The sequence below is a fragment of the Perognathus longimembris genome, chromosome 17, assembly GCF_023159225.1.
Source record: "Perognathus longimembris pacificus isolate PPM17 chromosome 17, ASM2315922v1, whole genome shotgun sequence".
In the NCBI taxonomy this organism is placed as follows: Eukaryota; Metazoa; Chordata; class Mammalia; order Rodentia; family Heteromyidae; genus Perognathus; species Perognathus longimembris.
This window is the reverse complement of record NC_063177.1, coordinates 25,146,700-25,170,862: the sequence shown is the minus strand read 5'-3', so window position 1 is coordinate 25,170,862 and position 24,163 is coordinate 25,146,700. Positions and strand designations below refer to the sequence as shown.

The following is a 24,163-nucleotide window of genomic DNA, read 5'->3' as shown; positions in this document are numbered from 1 at the left end:
GTTTTTTAAAATTTCATTTTAGAGATATCCAATTGTACTGGACATTTCCACCTACACTGCTCGTAGATAGAACTTAATGGGAGACATCTTCCTTCCACCTTGGAGATCACTTCTATTCTCTATGTTTTATTTCCTTTCTAGGTCACAAGGCACTGAAAGCATTGTTGAGGTCATTGGTAGATCTTCAGGAAGAGTTGCTTTTCCAGTACCCAGATACTAGATATCTAGTAGATGGGATGAAGTCCAAAGCAGAAAGGTAAGAAGGAAATGGAACTATGGAGTTGCTTAAAAAAAAAAATCTGTATAGTGTCCCATCATGTATGAAGGAGAAAGACAGCTCTTTTTCTGGACGGCAGATATCAGACTTGCTATTAGTTTAAAAAAAAAATCTCTTACATTTTTAACTGGTCAAGATGGCATATAACCAGGTGCTGGTGGCTCCTGCCTATAATCCTAGCTACTCAGGAGGCCAAGATCTGAGGATTGTGGTTCATAGGCAGTCTGAGCAAGAAAGTCTGTAAGACTTATCTCCAATTAACCACCAGAAGAATTGGGAGCTAGCCTTAAGTAAAAAGCTCGAGGATAGCACCCAGGCCTTGAACAACCAAAAAACAGATACTGCTTTTTAGGATTTTTAGTTGTATTGATTCTCTTTATGGGTTTAGGCAACATTCATGTCTTCTGTTTAGATCTATTAAAAGTTGGTAAGGTAAAAAACACATTTTGATTATTAATGCTTAATTACTGTTCACAAAGTATTTTTGGCTCATATTATAGAATCAACTGGTCACAACCATCTCTAGTAAGAAGAGCAGTTACTTTGAAGGGTGGAAAGATTTCAGAAAACATGGGTTATGTTTGATGAAGGGTTTTGCTCCTTTGTTTAAGCTTAGCTTGTTTAAGCTTGATTTAGTACTAGCTTGCTTTTTTCCTCTTGTGTCTGTCCTTAAAGTGTTTCCTACTGAAACTAGTTGAAAACACAAGAAAGGAAGCTCACACCTCTTGAGTACCTACTGTTGGAATTAGTAATCCAGTGAGCTGTTGGTTATGTAGTTGGAGGTTGTTAAATTCTCTTGGCAATTCTTATTGCATATACAGCTGTCCCTCTGTACACTCATGGAGGAGTGGTTCTAGGACCCTGTACAGACAGCAGATCTGCTCAGGACCTTCAAATAGCACAATTTGTATATAACCTATAACACATCTTTTCTTGTATTTTAAACCATCTGAAATTATTTATTTTCAATTTCATTTTTTATTTTTATTTTTGCCAGTCCTGGGTCTTGAACTAAGGGCCTAAGCATTGTCCCTGGCTTCTTTTTTGCTCATGGCTAGCACTCTGCCACTTGAGCCACAGCGCCACTTCTGGCCATTTTCTATGTATGTGGTGCTGAGGAATCAAACCCAGGGCTTCATATATACAAGACGAGCACTCTTGCCATTACGCCATATTCCGAGCCCCATCTGAGATTATTTATAATCCCTAGGACAACACAAATGAAATCTAAAGAGTTGTTATGCCCTTTCTTTTTATAGTGAATTGTAACAAGAAAAAATGGTCTGTACATGTTCAGTATAGGTGCAGGGTTTTTTTCCCCCTGAAATTTAAGAAATTGACTTATAACAGTTACATTGGGGGTGTGGGGAGGATTTCATTGTTACACTGTATTCTATTTAATCCTCTGTATCATACTTCATGCACACTTTCCTCTAAGAAACACCAACAGGTTTTCTTGTTGTGTTTTCATATTTACAAATAGTCTATTTTGATAGTATCCTTCCCCCAGATGTATGACTTTTTCTGGAATATTTTTGATTTGCACTAGATTGGTTCCTCTGATTCGGAGCTTGTGGATTCAGTCAGTGGGCTGGTTGCATTGCAGAGTGCTGATTTGAGTACTTGCTCATTTGAGTTTTCTTCATATTCAGCTTCTCTTTGTTTGGTTAAACTAATATGTTCACCTCTCCTTAACAGTTACCGAGACATGTTTCTCTTATTGATTTGGGGATTAAGGTCAGAGAAATGTGATTATGTGTTTAATTTTTAAAGACCCTTCAGAATAGGCCTGGTTCATACACGTTTCTAATATTTTACAACCTCATTTTTTTTTTTTTACAATTTGCTTACCTTTTAAAAAGTATTTTGAAACCTAAGTGCCTTATTTTTATTTGAAAAGTTATATGAGTTTTTGAGTGACCTAATGGAGATGTTTCTGATGTTATTTCAATTGTAAATAAGAATAGGTAAGGCCTGTATCCTCTCAATTCATGTGAGCTTAGTTTTTAAGTAATGCTTATTTACATTAGACTTCTCATGGGTTTTCTAGTGAGGAGATTTCTAGTGAAGATGATGAGCTAGAAGAGAAGAAGCAGAGAAAGGCTCCACCAAAGCGGAAGCTGGAGATGGATGATTATCCTGGTTTCATGGCAAAGCGCTTTTCTGATTTTACAGTCTTCAGGAACCGCACACTGCAGAAATGGCATGATAAAACCAAGCTGGCCTCTGGAAAACTTGGAAAGGCAAGTGTCTGTAAGATAGCTTGTGGTGGTAAATGGAAGCAGTTGTAAGAAATAGAGCTTAGCTTGTTTACATGGATGGTGTTATGATGTAATAGTAATCAGTCATTTCTGTTGTGTAATTTACTGAACTACTCCTGGAGTTTACACCATTCAGATTTGAGATTTTAACATTATTAGAAAGAATGTTTTAGTATGGAAATGGAGCCTTATTCAGTGCTAAAAGTATGAAATAATTTAAAGAAACAGATTTTAAAACAGTCACTAAAGGAGCATCTCTGGGGATAGGAATGTGATGTGACCTGCCTAAGACTAAAGAACACTTATAACCATTCACAAACTCAGAAAGACCTTCCTAAAGATGATTGTCATATTTCTCGGCTGACATAGGAAGATAGACAAGCTAGTGTCGCTGCCTTTAACACTGACTTTCTGTATTATCTGATACTGGATAATGTTTTTGCAGGGTTTTGGTGCCTTTGAACGCTCAATCTTAACTCAGATTGATCATATTTTGATGGACAAAGAAAGATTACTTCGAAGAACCCAGACCAAGCGTTCCAGTTACCGAGTTCTTGGAAAACCTGAACCAGCTGCTCAACCTGTCCCAGAGACTTTGCCAGGAGAACCAGTAAGAACTCTAATGCAGTTTGATTGTCCTGAAGTTTCTAGGAGGCTAATTAAATGAAAACCTTGTAGGTATTGTCTCTAAATATAAGCTGTTAGTGAAAGGAAGGAAAACAGCACTACTTTCCTGGATTGGGGAATGCTTAAAGGGGAGAGGGGAGCCTTCTGTTTACTTGTATTTCATGCTGATTTTGAGTTTGATACAGGAGTCTGGTGGTGGATGTATTCTTTTTTTTGCTAGTCCTGGGGCTTGAACTCAGGGCCTGAGCACTGCCCCTGGCTTCTTTTTGCTCAAGGCTAGCACTCTACCACTTGAGCCACAGTACCACTTCTGGCCTTTTCTATATATGTGGTGCTGAGGAATCAAACCCAGGGCTTCATGTATATGAGGCAAGCACTCTACCACTAGGCCATATTCCCAGCCCCGGTAGATGTATTCTTAATGTAATTTTAAGATTTAGGATTTATTTTTGTTTGCTCTTTTTATTTGTTGTATTTGTACTGCTGGGAACCAAACCCAAGACCTTGTGTGTTAGGTAAGCTGTCTACCACTGAGCTACAAGTTTGCTATATACATACTTTGGAAAAAAGCCATAAATAGAGCAAATTATTTAATTTCCTTTAAAGGAAACATTTTTAACTTTTTAATGGTAGAAGAAATAAATGAATAATACTTTTTAAGTTGATAGTAATTTTAAAAGAAAAGTAGAATTTTTGATATTCAATTTAATATATTAACAATTATGATAAGTTTTGTGCATATAACATATTAATATTAAAATATGGTTTTTAATTTACTAAATAAGATGTGTAGCTACATATGAATCTATAAAATAACACTGTTGGGCCAATGTGGCTTAGTGGTAGAGTGCTTGTCCAGCATGCATGAGGCCCTGGGTTTGATTTCACATAAGCAAAAAATTAATAATATTTTAAAAAATCACAGTTATGTCAAGTCGTACAACTTTTAAAATTTAGTATATCCTAGATACTTTTTTAAAAAATAGCAGTGCCTAGAGATCTACCTTTTTCCTAATGGCTTCAGAGTTTTCATTGTATGAATATAAGCTATAACAGTCAAATAATGTATATTTATATTGTCTCAGAAGAACTTCAGAAGAACACTGTAAGAAACATTTTTTCTTCTTTTTTTTAAAATTAAATTTTATTGACAAGGTGATGTACAGAGGAGATACAGTTACATAATAAGGTAATGAGTACATTTCTTTTCATATTTGTTACATTCTCCCTCATTTTTCTTTCCCTTCCCTAGTTCAGGTAAGCATATATACAATATCCAGTGTACCAAAATGATATACAGTAACCACATGGGGTACGCCAAAGGAACTTCACCTCGTACATTAAACATAACGACAACAATAAGATCCTCCTGTTTCCCTCTCTTGGAGTTCACCCTACTCAGCTTCATCTTATACAATCATATGCACATAGCTATTGAGCTACTTCGATCCTCTTGTTAGGTCTAGCCTAGACCTTTTTATGTTTGTTTGGCAATTGTTTGGTTTTAGATACACAATGCAAATTCGCTGACCCAAACATGTGGAAATACCATTGGAAAAGAAGTTTGCCACCCTGCAGATCTGGTCTCCACTGTTCTCCCTCCTTCCCCCCACCTAACAATCACATATCAAGGAGACCATGCACCTCTGTTCTCTGTGTTCTAGGCTTGTCTCGCTCAACATTATTTGTTCAAGATCTGACCATTTCCCTGTGAATACCATTATTTTATCATTTCTAATCGCTATGTAGTATTCCATTGTGTACAGGTACCACATTTTTTGGATCCATTCATTTGTAGTAGGACATCTGAGTTGTTTTATAGGAGACATTTCTGAACATTCATACTTGTGTATTTGTGTGACAGAGGACTAGATATCTTACAGTGAAAACATTAAAGAAAATACATTAAAGCCTGGTAGGTATTTCCAAATTACCTCTAGAACACTGGCATTAATTTCTAGTTCCTCCAACTGTGTCTCCAGAAGTCTTAAGTATTACCAGCCAGCCAGATGAAAAATTGTATTTTATCATTCAAGTTTTTGTATAATAGAGTGGAGTTAAGCATTTTGTATAATTATTTGTTTTTCTTTTTCTGTCAACTGTCTTTTATTGTTTTTATCGGTTTCTTTTCTTTTCCCTCTTTCTGCACCCCCACCTTTTTTTCTCTCCCAGATAGGTCTTAGCTATGTGGTCCAGGCTGACCTCAAAGTCCATATCTTCCTGCCTTAGCCTCCAAGCCCTGAGAGTATCTAGCTTGCTGATTTATCTATTAGACTGTTTGTTTTAAATTTAAAGGGACCTGTATATCTTAAAAGAAACACTATTTTGACTTTTCATTATACTATATATAGTAGCTACATTATTTACTGGATTCACTCTTTTTTACTTTTCATTGGCCTAGGAGATTCTTCCTCAAGTCCCTGCCAATGCTCACCTGAAGGACTTAGATGAAGAAATATTTGATGACGATGATTTCTACCACCAGGTATGAGTTTATAGTCTTCTGTTATAAGAAATCAGGTTCTAGAATTTTAAAACTGTTGATAGAATTCTGTGAGTAAAAGGTAACTTGTTTTGGAAGTTAGACAAGGAGTTAGAACAACTACATTCAGAATTGACTTATGGTGTCATTCTAGATTGTTGCTTTTCTTTTGTTTTATGTTTTCCTTTTGAAATGAAAACAGCTACAGCTGTTTTTTTAGTTGTTGCTTTAGTGTAAAGTATCTATAAAACAGTTTCAGCTTCTTTGAGTCAGGTGATTTATCCTTTTCCAGCTATTTATTTATTTATTTATTTATTCCCCTCCTGGTTCTAGGGATCAATCCCAGGGCCTTGTATATACTAGGCAAGTACTCTACTGCATTTCTAGCCCTTAATAATAATAGAGGGCATTTATTTAAAGACCTCTTTTCTTTTCTTTTGTTTTTTTTTGACAGTTCTGGGACTTGAACTCAGGGCCTGAGCACTGTTCCTGACTTCTTTTTGCTCAAGGCTAGCACTCTACCACTGAGCCACAATGCCACTTCTGGCTTTTTCTATATATGTGGTGCTGAGGAATTGAACCCAGGGCTTCATGAATATGAGGCGAGCACTTTACCACTAGGCCATATTCCCAGCAAGATTTCTTTTTCTCCTTTTTTTTTTTTCCCTTGGTGCCACCACTGAGGCTTGAAATGCAGGGCCTGGGGACTGTCCCCTGAGCTCTTTTGCTCAAGGTAGCGCTCTACCACACTTCCAGGTTTTTTGAGTTAATTGGAGATAAGAATCTCAATCCTCAGATCTCAGCCTCCTGAGTAGCTAGGGTTATAGGCCTGAGCCACTAGTGCCTAGCCATTTAGAGATTTCTTGTCTCATTACATTAGAATGGAACATAGTGTTAAAAGTCTGGAATCTCTGAGTTTTTGAATTGCACTTCTGGTTCTGCAACTTATTATTAGTTCTCTTGTTTTCAATGACTTTTGTACCTGCTCAAATCAGTTAAGACTACATTGTGAATGTCTGCTACAGTTGATGATAATCATAGTGTAAAGTTTAAAAAAACAATTGATGGAAGTTGAAATATGGTACAATTCCATCTCTTCACAAATACTCCCAGTTCTTTACCAGTCTTTGTCCGCTGACATGCTGGGTTTTTTTGTTTGTTTGTTTGCTTGCCTGTTTTGAGGCTTGAACTTGGGCCAGGCCTGTCCTTTCAGTTTTTTGCTCAAGGCTGGCTTTTTGGTAGTTGATTGGAGATAAGATCTCACACTTTATTTCTCAGGCTGGCTTTGAACCATGATTCTCAGATCTTAGCCTCCTAAGTAGCTAGGATTATAGGCATGAGCCACCAGCAACTGGTTCATGCTGCTCTTTTTAATAATTTTCATGACTGTGAACATTTGGGCTATTCTAAAGAACCACAATAACAGCTGGGTGCTGGTGGTTCACACCAGGGTTCAAAGTCAGCCTGCACGGGAAAGTCCATGAGATTTATCTCCAATTAACCACCAAAAAGCCAGAACTAGACCTGCGGCTCAAGGGGTGAAGCACTAGCCTTTGAGTAAAGAAGCTCAGGGATAGCATCCAAGCCCAAGTTCAAGCCCCAGGACTTGTGCACACACGCATACCTCCCTTCTTCTAGCCTCCTCCCCTTTATAGTCCTATTTTAGGGCAGCTGCTTTTGTAGATTTAGTCATAGCTGTACTTTATGTTAAGGAAGAACTTTCTTAGGAAAGTTACATGTGAAACCAGAACAAGTTATTTTTTTATATTAATACCTCTGATTGGCCCTAAAGAGATACTTTAATATTTTTATATATTGTTAAATATTTGATAAAATTATTGTTGTATCAGTCTGAAAAATAATGATTGGTAGGTAGAGAGTTGGTGTGGACTCAGCAGTTCCCAATTCCTTATTCTTTTTTCCTTTTCTTCTTCCTTGTATCTATTTGTCACAAGAATAGGGAACTCTATTTTATTCTGGAGTGTCTGAAGAAGTGCCTGATATGGGATATTAATGCTGTATAATTGTGTGAGATCACGGGAGATGATCAAAAATGTTCCAGTCCTCATTAATTGAAGTGTAAGATGGAAAGTGCATCATAAATTATATAGGCTTAATAAAGTAAACTAAAATTACTGGGGAGAAGTTGCTTCTACTGGCAATTCTTATTCTGAAAGAATTTTTTTCCTTTTTCTTCTCTCTTTCTCTCTCTCTCTCTTTCTCTCTCTCTCTCTCTCTCTCTCTCTCTCTCTCTCTCTCTCTCTCTCTCTCTCTCTCTCTCTCTCTCTCCTCTCTCCTCTCTGTCCCCCCCCCCGGCCTAGAGGTCTATTAAAGAAATAACATTATTTGATTGGCCCTCCATCACAATTAATAATTTTAACTTCGATAAATTCTGATCTCAGAGTTATGACTAGTCACATCTTAGCTTTTCCCCTTGCTGGTTAATTGGGGTGCTGAGGTTAATCTAAATTAAAACTTAAACTAATAGAGGTCAGCAAGGCAGCTGAAACACCTGAGTGAAACAAATGGGGCTGCCAGGTGCAACTTTATCTTGGCTGTTTCCCAAGAGGGAAGTGGCAGCAAATTGGAGTTGTTTCAGCCTTCTGTAAAGGTGAATGATGGGTGACACTTGTTAATGTACAGCATCTCCGGAAGCATTCCAGATTGCTTTGCTGCTGTACCAACTGCTGCCATCCATGCACAGTCAGTAGGAACTGGACCAGTTGCCAACATCTGGTAGCACAGCAAGGAATGGGTGCAAGTCTTGAAACCCCACAGATTCTAAATATGGTGCTTAGAACTGTGCAGGCTTTAATCACTTACCACTCTTTGGCAGCAGGCTATGACAGCTTATCCTAGCCTCGTACATCACATCACGACATCTGCTGAGCTGCAAGGCAGCTGCACATTCATTTTCTTTTTTTGCCTTTTCTCTTTGCTTCCTATTCCTCTTCTTTCCACTGCCCTCTCACTCCCCCGTTGCCTCCTCCCTTTGCACTTTCTCCCCCTCCCCAATATGCTTCTTGGGAGAGATGATCTGTAAAGATTACTGCTTCATTGTGTGTGAGTAATTGTGATGATGCCAGGCCCTTGACAGACACAACGTAGCACCTGTTCTGCTGACCTGGTTAATTTCTTCTGTTGAGTGGGATTTGCCAGAGATTGGAGCTGAAGCCAATTCAATGATAAGGCTAAAGAAAATGGCTGTATGTTTTCTGTCACCTCCCAATTAAATTGGCTTCATAAAGTGCTTTCCTTTATTTGTCATTGTAGTAAGCTTGAGCTAAGTGTTGCATTCAGAAGTGGTACAATGTATTACAATGGGTCTGTGAGTTTTCATTTCTTTTCTTTCTTTCTTTCTTTCTTTTTTTTTTTTTTTAATGTGGTCATATGGAAGAGCTGGATGGGTGTAATACATTTCATCCCTTTTTTTTTTTAAACCATACTTGAAGCCAGACACTTTAGGTCCATGTTTTGTAAGGAAGAGATTATAGCCACATTGAATTTTAATGTTTCATTGTACGGGTTTAAAGGCTTACTTGGTTAATTCAGGTGTCATGTGGCTGTGTAAATGCTCTAACTACTGAGAATAATTGTGGGGTCAGACAACCCCTAACACTTGCTCTTGCACATACACTTACTCTCATTCTCTTTGTTTCTTAAATGGGCCTTAAACTTACAAAAAAGTCTGTATTGTTTAATAATGGCACATGTTGTATATATGTATGTATGATACGCTTGTGCATATACATATATGTGGACAATATCATAAATCTCATTTTTATTTTGCTCTTTTTTTCTTTATTGTCAAAGTATGATACAGAGAGTTTTCAGATTCATATGAAAGGCAGTGAGTACATTTCTTGTTCTGCTTGTTACCCCCTCCCTCATTTCCTCCCCCTCCTCCTTCCCCTCTCCCCCCAAGAGTTGTGCAGTGGTTTACACCAAATAGCTTTGTAAATGTTGCTTTTTGAATGGTTTGTCTTTTTGTTCTTTGTCTCTCGACTTTGGTATTCCCACTCCCTTCCCCAGTTCTAATACTCGTATAAACAGTATCGGGGTACTCAGATGTGATACAGTGGTAGCGAGGGTACAGCCACAGGAAGGGAGTACAAGAGAAACAAAACTATTTTGCTCTTTTGAGAGTCTTGCTGTGTAGGCCTGGCTGGCTTTGAACTGCTGATCCTGCTCCATCTGCCTATTTAGTACTGATCACAGGCTTGTTCCACCATGCACAGATTAATCTCATCATTTTAGAGCTGAAAAGAAATAGAGTCCTTGGGAACTGAAACAACTTCTTAAAAGTCATAGCAAATGGCAATATTACCACTTGATCTGAAGATTGCTTAGGCCAAGTCTTTCTTTCTCTAAACCTTCTTAAATATCTTACTCTTGAGTCATAAAAAGATTTTGCTGTAGTATTACAGCTTTCAGTTTGTAAATAAATAAGCTTCATTTTCTTAGAACTAGGAGAAATATTATGCTGTTAGAAAGTAATTTTTTTCCTTAGAAGGCAAATGATTTATTGAATTCCTGTTACTTAACAGTTCTTATGAAAAAATTAGCTTTATACTTTTGTTACTGATTTTTTTTTTTGAAACTAGAATTGCTCAAAGCTTGAAGTATAGCCACTGGTGAAGAGGAACTGTTCACCTGATGTGGAAAATCATTGGGGGGAGATCATTTTCAAATGGAATTAATTTGCATTTGGCCCCTTTGTTTTTGAGGCTCATTCCTAAAGACAGTTTCACAAAACATTAGGGTTGTAAATAACTATGAAGGATGAGTCCTTTCAGAAGTGTTTTCAGTATTTGTTTTTCATTTTCGTGATCCTACTAGCTACTTTTTAACATTAGATTCTTTAAAGAATATAATGCATTGTCTGTGTGTTACCATTTAAGATTTTTCTTTTGTTTAACCTTTTTAAACCATCAGATGTTCGTTGGCCTTATAAGCCTGAGTTCTTAAAAATTTTAGGGAGGCACCAAAATTTGTTGAATATTAATTAGGGACCAGCTCCTGGACTATGTAGGAAGGTAGTTGACCATCATCTTTATTTAAGCTTTACAAGATCCCCATATTGGGATGCGACTGCTCCTCACAATATGTAAAGAGACTGATTTTACTCTTTTTATATGACAAACCTCAAACTAGTTTCTTGTCACTTGGCAAGGTATTTTGTTCTGAAAGGACTATTGAGCTTAGCTGTTGACAGATTGATGCCTGGATTTCTAGGGGTTCATTCGAATTTTGTATGTTGCTTCTAGTTCTGTTTAGTTTGGGTCCAGCTTGTCCTTGTCACTTTAAATCTAGCCTGGAATGTCTAGAGAAAGGCATATGGGTTTTGTACTTTTGATGGCCATATTGTTGGGTTAAATTTCTTCTTTTATTTGCCATTAGGACATGTCTGTAACTGACCTTGCCTACATGTTGGACTTCTGTATCCAAGACATTTGATAATGCTATAAACAAGTAATTACTAATTTGATGAACTATAAAAAGTCAATATCGTTGAAAAATAGCGAATAGGCTATCTGACACTATGGTTTTCTTTAAGGAAATAGGTGAATGATTAATATGGACAGTTAGTGTGTTGGCTTTAATTGTATACATTTAGAACTTTGTATGAATGAGTGATGTTTCAAGCCATCCCTGGGGCAAATAAGACATAGTATTTTTACTGTGGCATGTATCTTTTCTAGTGGTTCAGTTGATGGTTAATAACATGTTTTAAGTTTGGATAGAAATTTGTTCCTGCTAATGAGTTCCTGAAAAACAAATGCCTTTTGTTCAGAGAAGTCTTTTGTTTTAAATTTTACTTTGAAATGTTACTGTGACTTGGCAAATATGTTGTCAAGATTTCTTTTTTTGCGTGCTAATAATAAGCACTGTTCTACTGCCTGAATGTAAATAAAATACAAGATTCCAGTAATACTTTTGTAGCCTCAAGTGAGGAATTTTTTTCATAGTCCTCAAGAAATGAGAAATAATACTTCCTTGTTCAAATAGGTTGATGGCATGATGTTGGACTTTAATAAACCTTCCAAGTGACTCATAAGAAAAATGGTGTAGCAAAGAGAGAGTTCAGTGCCTCGTGGATTATAGATCTAGGATAGAAAATAGTTGTTTTAAATTTGTATAGTGGGCTGGGAATATGGCCTAGTGGCAAGAGAGCTTGTCTCACATACATGAAGCCCTGGGTTTGATTCCCCAGCACCACATATATAGAAAACGGCCAGAAGTGGCGCTGTGGCTCAAGTGGCAGAGTGCTAGCCTTGAGCAAAAAGAAGCCAGGGACAGTGCTCAGACCCTGAGTCCAAGCCCCAGGACTGGCAAAAAAAAAAAAAAACACCCAAAAAACAAAAACTAAATTTGTATAGTGACTTTGGAGATGTCCAAATCTAAACTGTCTTATCACTGGAGCCTAGATACTGAAAGCAGCCAGACACATCATAAAGAAAATTATAAATCGGTATTTCTTATGAGTATTAATTTTTAAAAAAAAAAAGCAAACTCATGTAGACTGCTGCTTAACATGTGCAAGGCCCTAGATTTAATCCCTAATACTATATAAATAAAAGTCAGAAAATTTAGTCCCTTAGAACATAAAAAAGAACTACAGCCAAATGGAATTTAGCCCAAGAATACAAGGTTATTTTAACATCTAAAATCAATTAATACAATATGTCAATAGAATAAAGATAAAAATTATCTCAGTAGGTGCAAAAATAGTCTCTAACATCCTTTTATGATAAAAATAAACATTCAACAGACTAAAGATAGAGGACGTTTCCACATTTGATAATGAACATCTGTGAAGCCTTATGTTGTGGTACAAGTCTATAATCCCAGCAGTTGGGAGAGTTAAGTCAGAATGATCACAGTTTGAGATTAGTTTGAGACCTTGTTGCCAAAAAAAAAAAAAGAAATGTGTGAAAACCACAAAAGATGGAATGTTTTCCCCTAAGATTAGGAATAAATACGGATGTCTGCTTTTGTTACTTGCATTCAATATTGGGACAAGAGAAAAAACACATTCACTTTGGAAAGAAAGGATGAGATTAAACTGTTACTTGCAGGAGGACTGCTAGAGCTAATAAATAAACACAGCATTGAAATGAATATATAAAATCAGTGCTGGGTGCTAGTGGCTCATGCCTGTAATCATAGCTACTCAGGAGGCTGAGATCTGTGAGGATTGAGTTTGAGAATTAGCCCGGGCAAGAAAGTCTAAGAAAGTTATCTCTGGTTCCCCTCCCCCCCAGCCCCTGAAAAAAAAGTGGTAGAGTACCAGCCTTGAGCAAAAATGCTAAAAGACAGTGCCCAGGTCCTGAGTCTAAGCCCCAATAATCACACACACACACACAAACACACCAGTTGTATTTCCATTCGCCAATAATGAGCAATGTATAAAGAAAACTAGCAAAAGAATTTATTTATAATAACATTCAAAAGAGTAAGAGTGCCTAGGAATAAATTTTATTAAGGAAGTAAAAGACTTGTACATCAACAACTATAAGTATACTGGGTATTGATGGGTCACACTGGTAATCCTAGCTTCTCAGAAGGCCAAGACCTGGAGGATTGTGGTTCAATTCAAGCAGAAAATTCTGCAAGACTTTATCTTCAATTAACCAGCAAAATACCAGACTGGAGGTATGGTTCAAGTGGTAGAGCACAATAATGAGCAAAAAAAGATGGAGCTGAGCGTGAAGCACTAGCAGCATGCATGTGTACACACACACACACACTCACAATGCAACGTTGCCAAAAGAGATTGGAAACCTAAGTAGATGGAAAGCTTAGGAGAATTATAATAATGTTAAGATGAGAATATTCTTTAAATCCATATCAACATCCCATATTCACCCTTTTGGCAATATTGGTAAGCTGACTCTAAAGTTCATTAGGGAATATAAGGATCTAGAATAGTGAAAACAATCTTGAATAAACAGCAGAGTTGGAAGGTCTGTGCTTTTCTGTTTCAAAACTTACTGCATAGCTACAACAATCAAGACATTGCAGGGGACTGGCTTGGAAGCATGTAAGTCAATGGAGTACATTTTACATTTATTGGTCATTTGAGGGAAGGAATTCAGTACTTCTATTGAACCCAAAGCCTTGCAAAATCTAGGCATGTACATTCTCATTGAGCTAAATTTCTCTGCCTAGTCAACTGTTTTTTGTGTTTTTTTTTTAAATAAGAATAGCAAAGCAATTTTAATGGAGGAGAGAACAGTCTTCTCAGTAAATGATATTAGGACAACTAGATAATTCACATGCAAAAGAATAAAGATAGGGCTGGGGATATGGCCTAGTGGCAAGAGTGCCTGCCTCATATACATGAGGCCCTGGGTTCGATTCCCCAGCACCACATATACAGAAAATGGCCAGAAGTGGCGCTGTGGCTCAAGCGGCAGAGTGCTAGCCTTGAGCAAAAAGAAGCCAGGGACAGTGCTCAGGCCCTGAGTCCAAGCCCCAGGACTGGCCAAAAAAAAAAAAAGAAGAAGAAGAAAGATAGAACATTGTCTTAAACCCACATGAAAATTATCTCTTAGTGGATCATAAACTAAAATATAGGAATTAAAACTAGCTGAGGTGGTGCATACCTACAATCCCAGCGTTCAGGAGGCAGAGCAGGAGGATCATGAATCCCAGAAAAGCCTGAGCTACATAACAAGATTCAAAAAAGAGCTAAAACCATAAACCCTTCAGAAGAAAACAAGAAACAGGAATTTCTATGACTGTTGGTTAGGAAATGGGTTGTTCTTAGATGTGATAGCAAAGCATCAGCGACAAAAGAAAAAACAGCTCAATTGGGCTTCACTGATAGTAAAAACTTTTGTGCTACAATGGTATTAAAGAAAGTAAAAAAGGCCTCAAGAAGAGTGCTGTTTAGCAAGCACAAGATCTTTAGGACCACAGAAGGAATAAAACGAGGGGAAATACTTTAAAATCATACATCTGAAAAGGTGCTTGTATCCAGACTATATTAAGGATTCTTAACCACATATGATGGCACAAATATTTCATTCTAGCACTTGGGAGACTGAAACATAAGGATTGAAGTTCAAGGCGTATCTGATCTTGATAATGAGAATATTTCTCCAAAAAACCCTAAACAAACAAAACTCTTACAACTCAATAGTAAGACAGACACATAATAATGAAAAATATCAAAAGATCTGATTAGGGCTGGGAATATAGCCTAGTGGTAGAGTGCTTGCCTCCTATACATGAAGCAGTGGGTTTGATTCCTCAGCACCACATATATATAAAAAGCCAGAAGTAGTGCTATGTCTCAAGTGGTAGAGTGCTAACCTTGAGCAAAATGAAGCCAGGGATAGTCCTCAGGCCCTGAGTTCAAGCCCCAGAACTGGCCAAAAAAAAAAAAAGGTCTGATTAGCAATTTCTCAAAAATTCTGTAGGTCACCAATAAACACAGGAAAAGATGCATAGGATATTTAGACCTCAGGGAAATGAGCATTAACCACAGTGAATATCACTTTACACTGACAGGAAAGCTGTAATTAAAAAAAAAAAAGAGTATACATTGCTGGTGTTTAGTTTGTATGGAAAAGTTTGACATTTCTTGAAAATGTTAAGCAGAGTTATCATATGAGCTGTGTATGTCGTAGAAAACTTTGTACATGAATATTGACTGCATTATTGCCACAAAAGATAAAAGCAAAATATCCCTTAGCTGAAAAATGGATAAAAAATGGGATTTATGCATAAAATTTAATGTTATTTGCCCATAAAAGGAATGAAGTACTGATATCTGCACTTGGAAGTCATCATGCTATGTGAGCCAATGCACAAAAGATCATGTAGTAGGGGCTGGGGATATAGCCTAGTGGCAAGAGTGCCTGCCTCGGATACAGGAGGCCCTAGGTTCGATTCCCCAGCACCACATATACAGAAAACGGCCAGAAGCGGCGCTGTGGCTCAAGTGGCAGAGTGCTAGCCTTGAGCGGGAAGAAGCCAGGGACAGTGCTCAGGCCCTGAGTCCAAGGCCCAGGACTGGCCAAAAAAAAAAAAAAAAAGATCATGTAGTATAATTTCATTTATATGGAATGACCACACTAGACCCACCTATAAGAACAAAAAGTAGAGTTTTGGTTGCCTAGGGCTGAGGACATTGGGGGAACATGGAGAGTGACAGCTAAGGAGATAATGGGATTCCTTTGGAGCTGATGATTGTATTGTAGTGTGTGTGTGTGTGTGTGTGCGCGTGCGCGCGTGTGTCCGTGTGTGCACGCGCACGTATGTGCCAGTACTGGAGCTTGACTTTGGGTCTGGGAGCTGTCCTTTAACTTTTTTGCACAAGGCTGATACTACCTCTTGAGTCATACCTCTACTTCCAGCTTTTATAGATTCTTTGCTGACTTTTAAATGGGCAATCCTAGCTATTCAGTAACCACCAAAAAACAAGAAGTGGTGCTGTGGCTCAAAGGGGTAGAGTGCCAACCTTGAGCATAAAAGCTCAGAGACAGTGCCCAGGCCCCAAGTTCAAACACCAGAACCAACAATAACAAAATAATAATTTTGCTGCAAATGGTGCCATTAAGAAAGTGAAAAAAAGACAAATGTGATGGCACACACCAGTAATCTCAGCCGCATGTGAGGTAGAAAATGAGAAGATAGACACTTGTGATCAAACCAGGTAAAAAGTTGTTGAGATAATATCTCAAAAAGCAATTTGGGCATGGCAGCTCATGCCTGTAATCCAAACTAAAAGGAATTAGGTAGGAGAGTCACTTTCTGAGGCTTGTCCTAGGCAAATGTAGGAGAGCCTACTTGAAAAATAAACTAAACCAAGAAAGAGCTACAGGCATAGAAGTGGTAGAGTACCTATCTAACAAAGAAGGTCCTGAGTTCAAAATCCAGCACTACCCCCACAAAAATGAAAAACACACCACAGAATTGAGACTGCCAAGGGACAATTATCCAGAATATGTAAAGAACTCTTACAAGTTAACAAAAAGAATCCACTTAAAAATGGGCAAAGAATCTATAAATAGACATTTCTCTAAAGAAAATGCAGATACACAATAATTTAGAAAGTTTTACTTAGTTTTCTAAGTATCTGCTGCTATCCCCCCCGCCCTCCCCCCGTCTCCCCCCCCCCCCCCCCGGGGATGTTTGTTCTTGGCCTGTGCTGTTTAGGACTTGCCCTGGCTTTTTTTTTTTTTTTTTTTTTGAGTAAGGGGTATTTTCTAACATCTATGTCTTTTTCTTGTTTGCTATGTGCTTTCAGTTACTGAAGCATGCCGTCCAGTGAAAGGGTATGTAGAAGATAAATTGTTGAGTCCTTCTTTGCATGTATGACACTATGTAATTCTTATTATATTTGGTTAGTGATTTGGCCATATATGGAATTTGAGGTTGGAAATAGTTTTTCTCCGAATTTTGGAGATACTCTTTTGCTTCCGTCTGCTACCTGTAGTTGCTGTTGATTGAGATATTTAATCCCATCATGTTTTCTATTCTTTAATATGAAGTGTAACCATATAATTTATTGTCAGAAATAGGCACTCTAGGGTAGCTGAACAGTAGGGAAATAAGCACAATCTATAACTTTCTTGGATAAACTGGTACATGCTTTTCCTCAGGAACGAGTTTTGACACAGGACTTTCATGTTTGCTAGACAAGAGCTATACCACTTAAGCAACACCTCCACTCCTAAACTGGGACATGTGGTTACTTACCATCTTTCTATATAGTCTGTTTTTTTTCTCTATTGAGGATTTTTTCATTTATTACACTTGGTCTATACAAGCTGTTCTGTTCTTTAATTTTGGGAAATTTCCATTACAATTTCTTTAAAATCGTTAGCCTAGCCTTTGTTCATTACATAGTTAATTTTCTAGCATGTCCTCTTAATTTTTATTTCCTTCTTTAACAAATAACTAAGGAGTTACTGCTTAGTCTTTTTTGTTTTATTTTATTATTTTTTAAAATTTTTATTGTCAAACTGATGTACAGAGACGTTACAGTTTCATATGTTAGGCATTGGAAACATTTCTTGTACTGTTACCTCCTCCCTCATTCCCACCTCCCTTCTTCCCCATCTTTTTTGTTTTATATTAGAGATTTTAAAAGAATTTTTCTTCTAGTTCTTTATTGGATTTTTAATTTTTTTTTCTGTTTTGGTTTAAGACTAAGATAGTAGCTGGGCACTGGTGGCTCATGCCTGTAGTCCTAGCTACTTAGAAGACTAAGATCTGAGGATTGCAATTCAAAGCCAGCCTGGGCAGGAAAGGCTGTGAGACTCTTATCTCCAGTTAACCACCAAAAAGCTGGAAGTAGAGCTGTGGCTCAAATGGAAGAGAGCTAGCTTTGAGCAGAAAAAAGCTCAGGGACAGTGCCTAGGCCCTGAGTTCAAGCCCCAGAGCATACACGCAGACACGCATGCAACATTAAAAAGATTATTTGGAGTCTGTTAAGCCTGAGCAGAGCTTTTGGGCTTTAAAAAATAAAATTAAGCTGTGAACTAGCCTCTTGATTATGCATCCTTCAGTGTCAGAACTTGTACTTTAGTCTCTTTGTACAAAATACTATGAACTGGGTAATTTATAAGGAATAGAAAATTATTTTTATTTTTACACAGTTTTGGAGGCCCAAGATCAAGTTATCAGCAGATTCAGTTGTCTAGCAAGAGCTACTCTTAGCTTCCAGTATGGTGGCTTCTTTTGAAAATTTATTTTTTTGTTAAGGTACATTGGTCATACAAGGGTGTTAAGGGTTAAGTAGGGTTTAGAGGGCTTGCCTAGAAGCCTAAACTTCATCTGTGATTACACCAGAGACACAAACAAACCTTTCCAAGTTGACTCTGAGTAATTTTAATAGACTGCAGCAAAACTATTTCATATACCTCTCCACTTCCAAGTCACATAGAAAATTAATGTAAATATCCTGTCATCTTTGTGAAATAATGAGCTCCGATAACTGTAAAAGAAACTTGAAGAATTTTTGTAGAAAAATATGTTCATCAAGTTAAGTTATAAAAATTGAATCCAGAAGCAAAGTTACCCTGCCAATGTTCTTAAAGCTTCATTTTCTAGCAACTTTTTTTTTTTTTTTTTTTTTGGCCAGTCCTGGGCCTTGGACTCAGGGCCTGAGTGTCCCTGGCTTCTTCCCGCTCAAGGCTAGCACTCTGCCACTTGAGCCACAGCGCCGCTTCTGGCCGTTTTCTGTATATGTGGTGCTGGGGAATCGAACCTAGGGCCTCGTGTATCCAAGGCAGGCACTCTTGCCACTAGGCTATATCCCCAGCCCCTCTAGCAACTTTTTGAAGGCAGCTTTTGTAATTAAATTTAAATCTAGTGATAATGACAGCTGTGGAAAATGGCAATTGCCATGGGAATAGTTTGTTTAATTATGGCTTTTTTATTGCTTTTTTTGTTTAGTTTTTTTTTGCTTTGATATCCTTCCTACCTTGAATAAAACAATCTTTCAAAAATGTGGGCCATAAATAAACTAGATTTAGCCAGATAAATGCTAAGAAGAGCCCAAGAATACTTGTGGAGTAAAAATGAAGGTCAGGATTTATATAGAGTATAGAAGATGTATACAGAGTGCTTGAAAGGAAATTCTGCCCCTACTTGGTGTTTGAATGCCCAAGACGTATTACGGATCCAGTGCAGTTGTGCAGCTCCAGTTTCCAGTCTTTGTCAAGGAAGTATTGTGGCTCTTTTCCAGATGAGGCTGTCCTCTGGACTGGGGCAGCCTTCTATAAGCACATACTACTCCCCAGTGGCCATGCCTGTCCAGCCTCAAGGGATCAAGGATGATTAGGAAAGCTGGGAATGGCTCTTGTGTAGCTAAAGCAGGGTAATAAGGGCAATGAAATGCAGTCATTTAATCATTTTCATATATATAATACTTTCATATATAATATATAGATGTAATTATTAACCCCTACCCTCATTTTCCAAACTTGCTTTTCAGGGAATATTGACTAGAACCTATTTGTGCTGGGCCTGAAGGGCAGCTGTTTATACAGCCATGGTGTTACATAGGTTTACTGGGTCGTATGTCTGTGTAGCACTGGATTTGGATCTTGTATTTAGCTGCCAGAAGTGACTGTGATGAAGTAGGAGAGATAAACTGATAGATTGGCTGCCAGAAAGATGTTGGGAATCAATCAGATAAACAGAGTAAAGAAATAGCTTGCTGTTTTCTAATGATAATAAACAGTGGCCTCTGGTCTCTGAATTTTTAAACGTGATTGCTGTGGTAATAATGTCCAAAATAAGCAAATGAAAAAAAGAATCACAGGAGGATTTTTAATTGTGATGGAGATACCCTTTTCCCTATTGCAATAAAGATGCATATTATGGATGTGAATATTTTTATACATTTGTTAGAAATAGGCACTTCTTCCAGTGCCTACTTATATAAACAAGTGAAAATTAGAAAGTAACCTACTTTCATAGGTATTTTTTTTCTCTATTCCCACAAGCTTCAGCTGTTTAGTTTAGTGAAATATCTATAGTGCTGCTATCCTTTACCTAAAAAATAATTGCTTATTTGGGGGAAAGAACAAGTTTTAAAGTCAGACCTATATTACTGATGGATGATTAGCAAAAATGCGTTTATTTTAGTTTTCCTCCTTAGATTTCTCTTCAATTTTTGGAATTTTAACCTCTTACTATATCTTTGCATACAGCACTTGTAGAAGAGAGATGATATCTAGTTTTGTTAGTTTTGTAACTTACAATTCTCCTCCTTCAATGTTGACTTTAAATTTGATTGCTTCTTTTCACCTAGGACTTGAGGGTCCCATGCAAATTCCTAAATCTGTGAAAAGGACACAGATTTAGTTTTTGATTGTATGTAGTAAGAGTGCCTGGGATTAAAAGAACAGTAGAAAATAATTTAGAGTTTCTGTGGAGTTATTTGTAGAAGAGCCTGTTTGTGTTGTACTTGCAGTGAACACAAATGGCTTTATTTTGGTTTCCTCTTATTTTTCTTTTCTTTCTTTTTTTTTTTTTTGCCAGTCCTGGGGCTTGGACTCAGGGCCTGAGCACTGTCCCTGGCTTCTTTTTGCTCAAGGCTAGCACTCTGCCACTTGAGCCACAGCGCCACTTCTGGCCATTTTCTGTATATGTGGTGCTGGGGAATCGAACCCAGGGCCTCATGTATATGAGGCAGGCACTCTTGCCACTAGGCCATATCCCCAGCCCCTTCTTTTTGTTTTGTCATGGTGCTTGAACTTGGAGCCTAAGCACTGTCCCTGAACTCTTTTGCTCAAGGCTAGTACTATTCCACTTTGAGCCACAGCACCACTTCTGATCTTTTTTTTTTTTTTTTTTTGCCAGTCCTGGGGCTTGGACTCAGGGCCTGAGCACTGTCCCTGGCTTCTTTTTGCTCAAGGCTAGCACTCTGCCACTTGAGCCACAGCGCCACTTCTGGCCGTTTTCTGTATATGTGGTGCTGGGGAATTGAACCCAGGACCTCATGTATATGAGGCAGGCACTCTTGCCACTAGGCCATATCCCCAGCCCACCACTTCCGATTTTTAAGTGGTTAATTGGAGATAAGAGTCTCACAGGGACTTTTCTGCCTGAGCTGGCTTTGAACTGCATTCTCAGATTTCAGCCTCCTAAGTAGCTAGGATTACAGGCATGAGCTATGGATGCCCAGCTCTCTTAAGCTTTTTGTGACTGTAAGTGTGTTAGTGTCATGTCTGGTTACATCACTGATAGCTAGCATGGGAGAGCAGCAGCCATATCCCCAGCCCCTTCTTTTTGTTTTGTCATGGTGCTTGAACTTGGAGCCTAAGCACTGTCCCTGAACTCTTTTGCTCAAGGCTAGCACTATTCCACTTTGAGCCACAGCACCACTTCCGATCTTTTTTTTTTTTTTTTTTTTGCCAGTCCTGGGGCTTGGACTCAGGGCCTGAGCACTGTCCCTGTCTTCTTTTTGCTCAAGGCTAGCACTCTGCCACTTGAGCCACAGCATCACTTCTGGCCTTTTCTGTATATGTGGTCCTGAGGAACCAAACCCAGGGCTTCGTGTATAGGAGGCAAGCACTCTACCACTAGGCCATATTCCCAGCCCCTTGGATTGCACACTCTTAACTGCAGTCAAGACTTTTGCCTGAAGATCTTCCTGACTCCTGAAGGTTATAGTTCATGCACCATTATCCTATGGCTGGGAAGTTGATACATTTTCCTTTTTGCCACATAGCACTTCCCACCTGACCTTTTAAAGATTCTTTATTGATATATGTAGGGTGGACAAAACTAATCATAAAAACAATGGAAGGAATGTTGCACACACATTGATCCATTTGAAATGAATTACAGTACACTAAGTCTTCAGTATGGACTTCTGTTTTCAGCTACTGGTATGCGTCCGTGTAAAGGTGTATAAGTATGAAAGGGTTAATGGAAATTCAGCCATGCTCTTGCCACTGGCTTGTCCTTTATTGATTGTAGTTTAAGAGCTGTCACTGTGCCATTCAGAATTCCTTCTGTGCTCTTTTAAAGTCAGTTGGTGCTTGGAGACGATAAATAAATCAGTTGCTTTTCTTTCCCCTAGCTCCTTCGAGAACTCATAGAACGGAAGACCAGCTCCTTGGATCCCAATGATCAGGTGGCTATGGGAAGGTAATTTAGATGTGTGTGTGTGTGTGTGTGTGTGTGTGTGTACATGTACTGTATGTATACTGTATGTATTTTTTGTTTTGGAGTGCTGAGGTTTAAACACAGAGCCTCACACTTGCTAGCAGGTGCTTTACCACTTGAGCCACCCATCCAGTACTGCTTTTTACTGGTCGTTTTGGAGATGTAGTGTAGTGAACTTTTCTGCCCCTGCTGGCCTCAAAACGGATCCATTGAATCTTTGCCTCCTGCATAGAGAGTTTTAGGCATGAACTACAACACCTGGCTTAAATGTAGTTTTCTACTCATAAGAACAACCTATATGTGTCTCCCTTTGAGTCTCTTTAATTCTGACTCTAAGGCAGTGATTGGTCCTATAATTATCCAAGTTAAGCAAGATAATAAGAGCTAGAAAGACAAAGTGATTGTTTATCCTACATTGTCTTAAAGTCCCTCTTAGGCTTTTTGTTCTGCATGTGGGTTGTGATTGTATCCATATCATTCTGCAGACCAGTGAATAAAGAACTGTCCCCTAAACTGCTCTCAGCTGTGGCAGTGTATACAACAGGTTCCTTGCAAAGAGTCAAATCTGCTTTGTTAGTCTGCCCCAGTTCAGACCACCACCCTTTCAGGAAAAGCTTCAGTACAATTGGAAATGGAACGTGGCAGCATTTCCCAGATGTCAGGATAGAATGCATAGTAGCAGAGAAGGCTCTTGTGTGTATGCTTCTTCCTGTGGTTGGAAAATAAAAAGGGCATTTAGAGTACTACCTAACAAATAGTGTACATTTCAATAGCCATGAGCCATAATTTGCAAGAGCATGAAAGGAAACAAAAGCTGCAAGTGCCAAAGATGGGATTCTGGGTAGAGCGGCATTTTGAGAGCAATGAGAAATTTTCAGTTGATGAAATAATCTTATTTGAGTAGAATATTATTTGAATTTTAAGGTTGGATGTTGTTGATATTTCATGTATCTCTGGAATGTTGTAGAGGCTGTTCGCCATCAATTTAATGTGATGGAGCAAATTGCATTTAAGTGGTGATTATATTGTACATTTATCTGACTTTACAATAAAATAGATTATGGTAATTAAGATTATATTAAGATTACAGTAATTGGATTTCCCTAGATTTTTTTTTTCTGATGTTGAGTTTTCATTGTGTAAATCAGGTGAGATGATGAGCTGCTTGCTGTTTCTCAACTTCTTCCTCCTTTCCCCACATTTGATTGTGGTAGCAATCTGCCAAGATTTTCTTAGCTTGGTACTCCTCACTTGAAAAATGAATTTCTTCAAATAAAATGACTGCAGAATCTACAATTCATTTGTGGCACCTGATCCAAATGAACTAGCTTTAAAATTGAGACAATCTGGGAAACTTGAAGACAGCATATTTAATAGTAAATACTGCTATGTACTTTTTGGTGAATAATGGTATGGAAGTTAAATTTTAAGAGGGGAAAGAGTCCTTTTATCAGCATGTGCTGAAAATTTAAATGAAATGAAAATTAAATAAATGACTGTAAAACTAGTGTCAGGCCAGGCTGGTATGGTGGCTCACATATATAATCTTAGTTACTTTGGGAGATAGAGATCAGAGGGATCACTGATTGAGCCTGGCAAAAAGGGCAAGGCCCTATCCAACAAATGAACTGAGTAGTGATGGCATATACCCAGTTGTGTGGGAGGTGTAGGTAGCAGGCTTGCAGTCCGTGACTGGCTCTAGGCAAAACAAACAAGCAAACATACCTCCATACATAGTGGAACCCTATCTGAAAAATAAAATAAAAAAGGCTGGACTCAAGTGGGTAGAACCTAGCAAGCCCAGGCCCTGAATTCAAACTCTAGTACCACATCCCCCTAAAAACAAACCCTCCTGTCAGTGGTTGATAAGTTACTTTT

The 24,163-nt window shown here is 38.1% G+C and overlaps 1 protein-coding gene and 1 long non-coding RNA gene across 2 annotated transcripts in view; one reads left to right on the top strand and one right to left on the bottom strand.

Moving 5' to 3' along the window:
• Aatf (apoptosis antagonizing transcription factor) overlaps positions 1-24,163 on the top strand; it is a 93,923-nt gene that overhangs the window by 39,165 nt on the left and 30,595 nt on the right. The window contains exons 5-9 of the mRNA XM_048365124.1: positions 142-256; positions 2,328-2,520; positions 2,984-3,148; positions 5,567-5,650; positions 22,200-22,267. Coding sequence (XP_048221081.1) covers positions 142-256; positions 2,328-2,520; positions 2,984-3,148; positions 5,567-5,650; positions 22,200-22,267 — 625 coding nt within the window. The remainder of the gene's footprint in view (positions 1-141; positions 257-2,327; positions 2,521-2,983; positions 3,149-5,566; positions 5,651-22,199; positions 22,268-24,163) is intronic.
• LOC125365202 lies at positions 7,746-18,692 on the bottom strand. The gene is made up of 3 exons (XR_007213667.1): positions 18,317-18,692; positions 17,356-17,362; positions 7,746-7,759 (listed from the first exon to the last, which is right to left on the bottom strand). It is a non-coding gene; the product is annotated as an uncharacterized LOC125365202 (long non-coding RNA).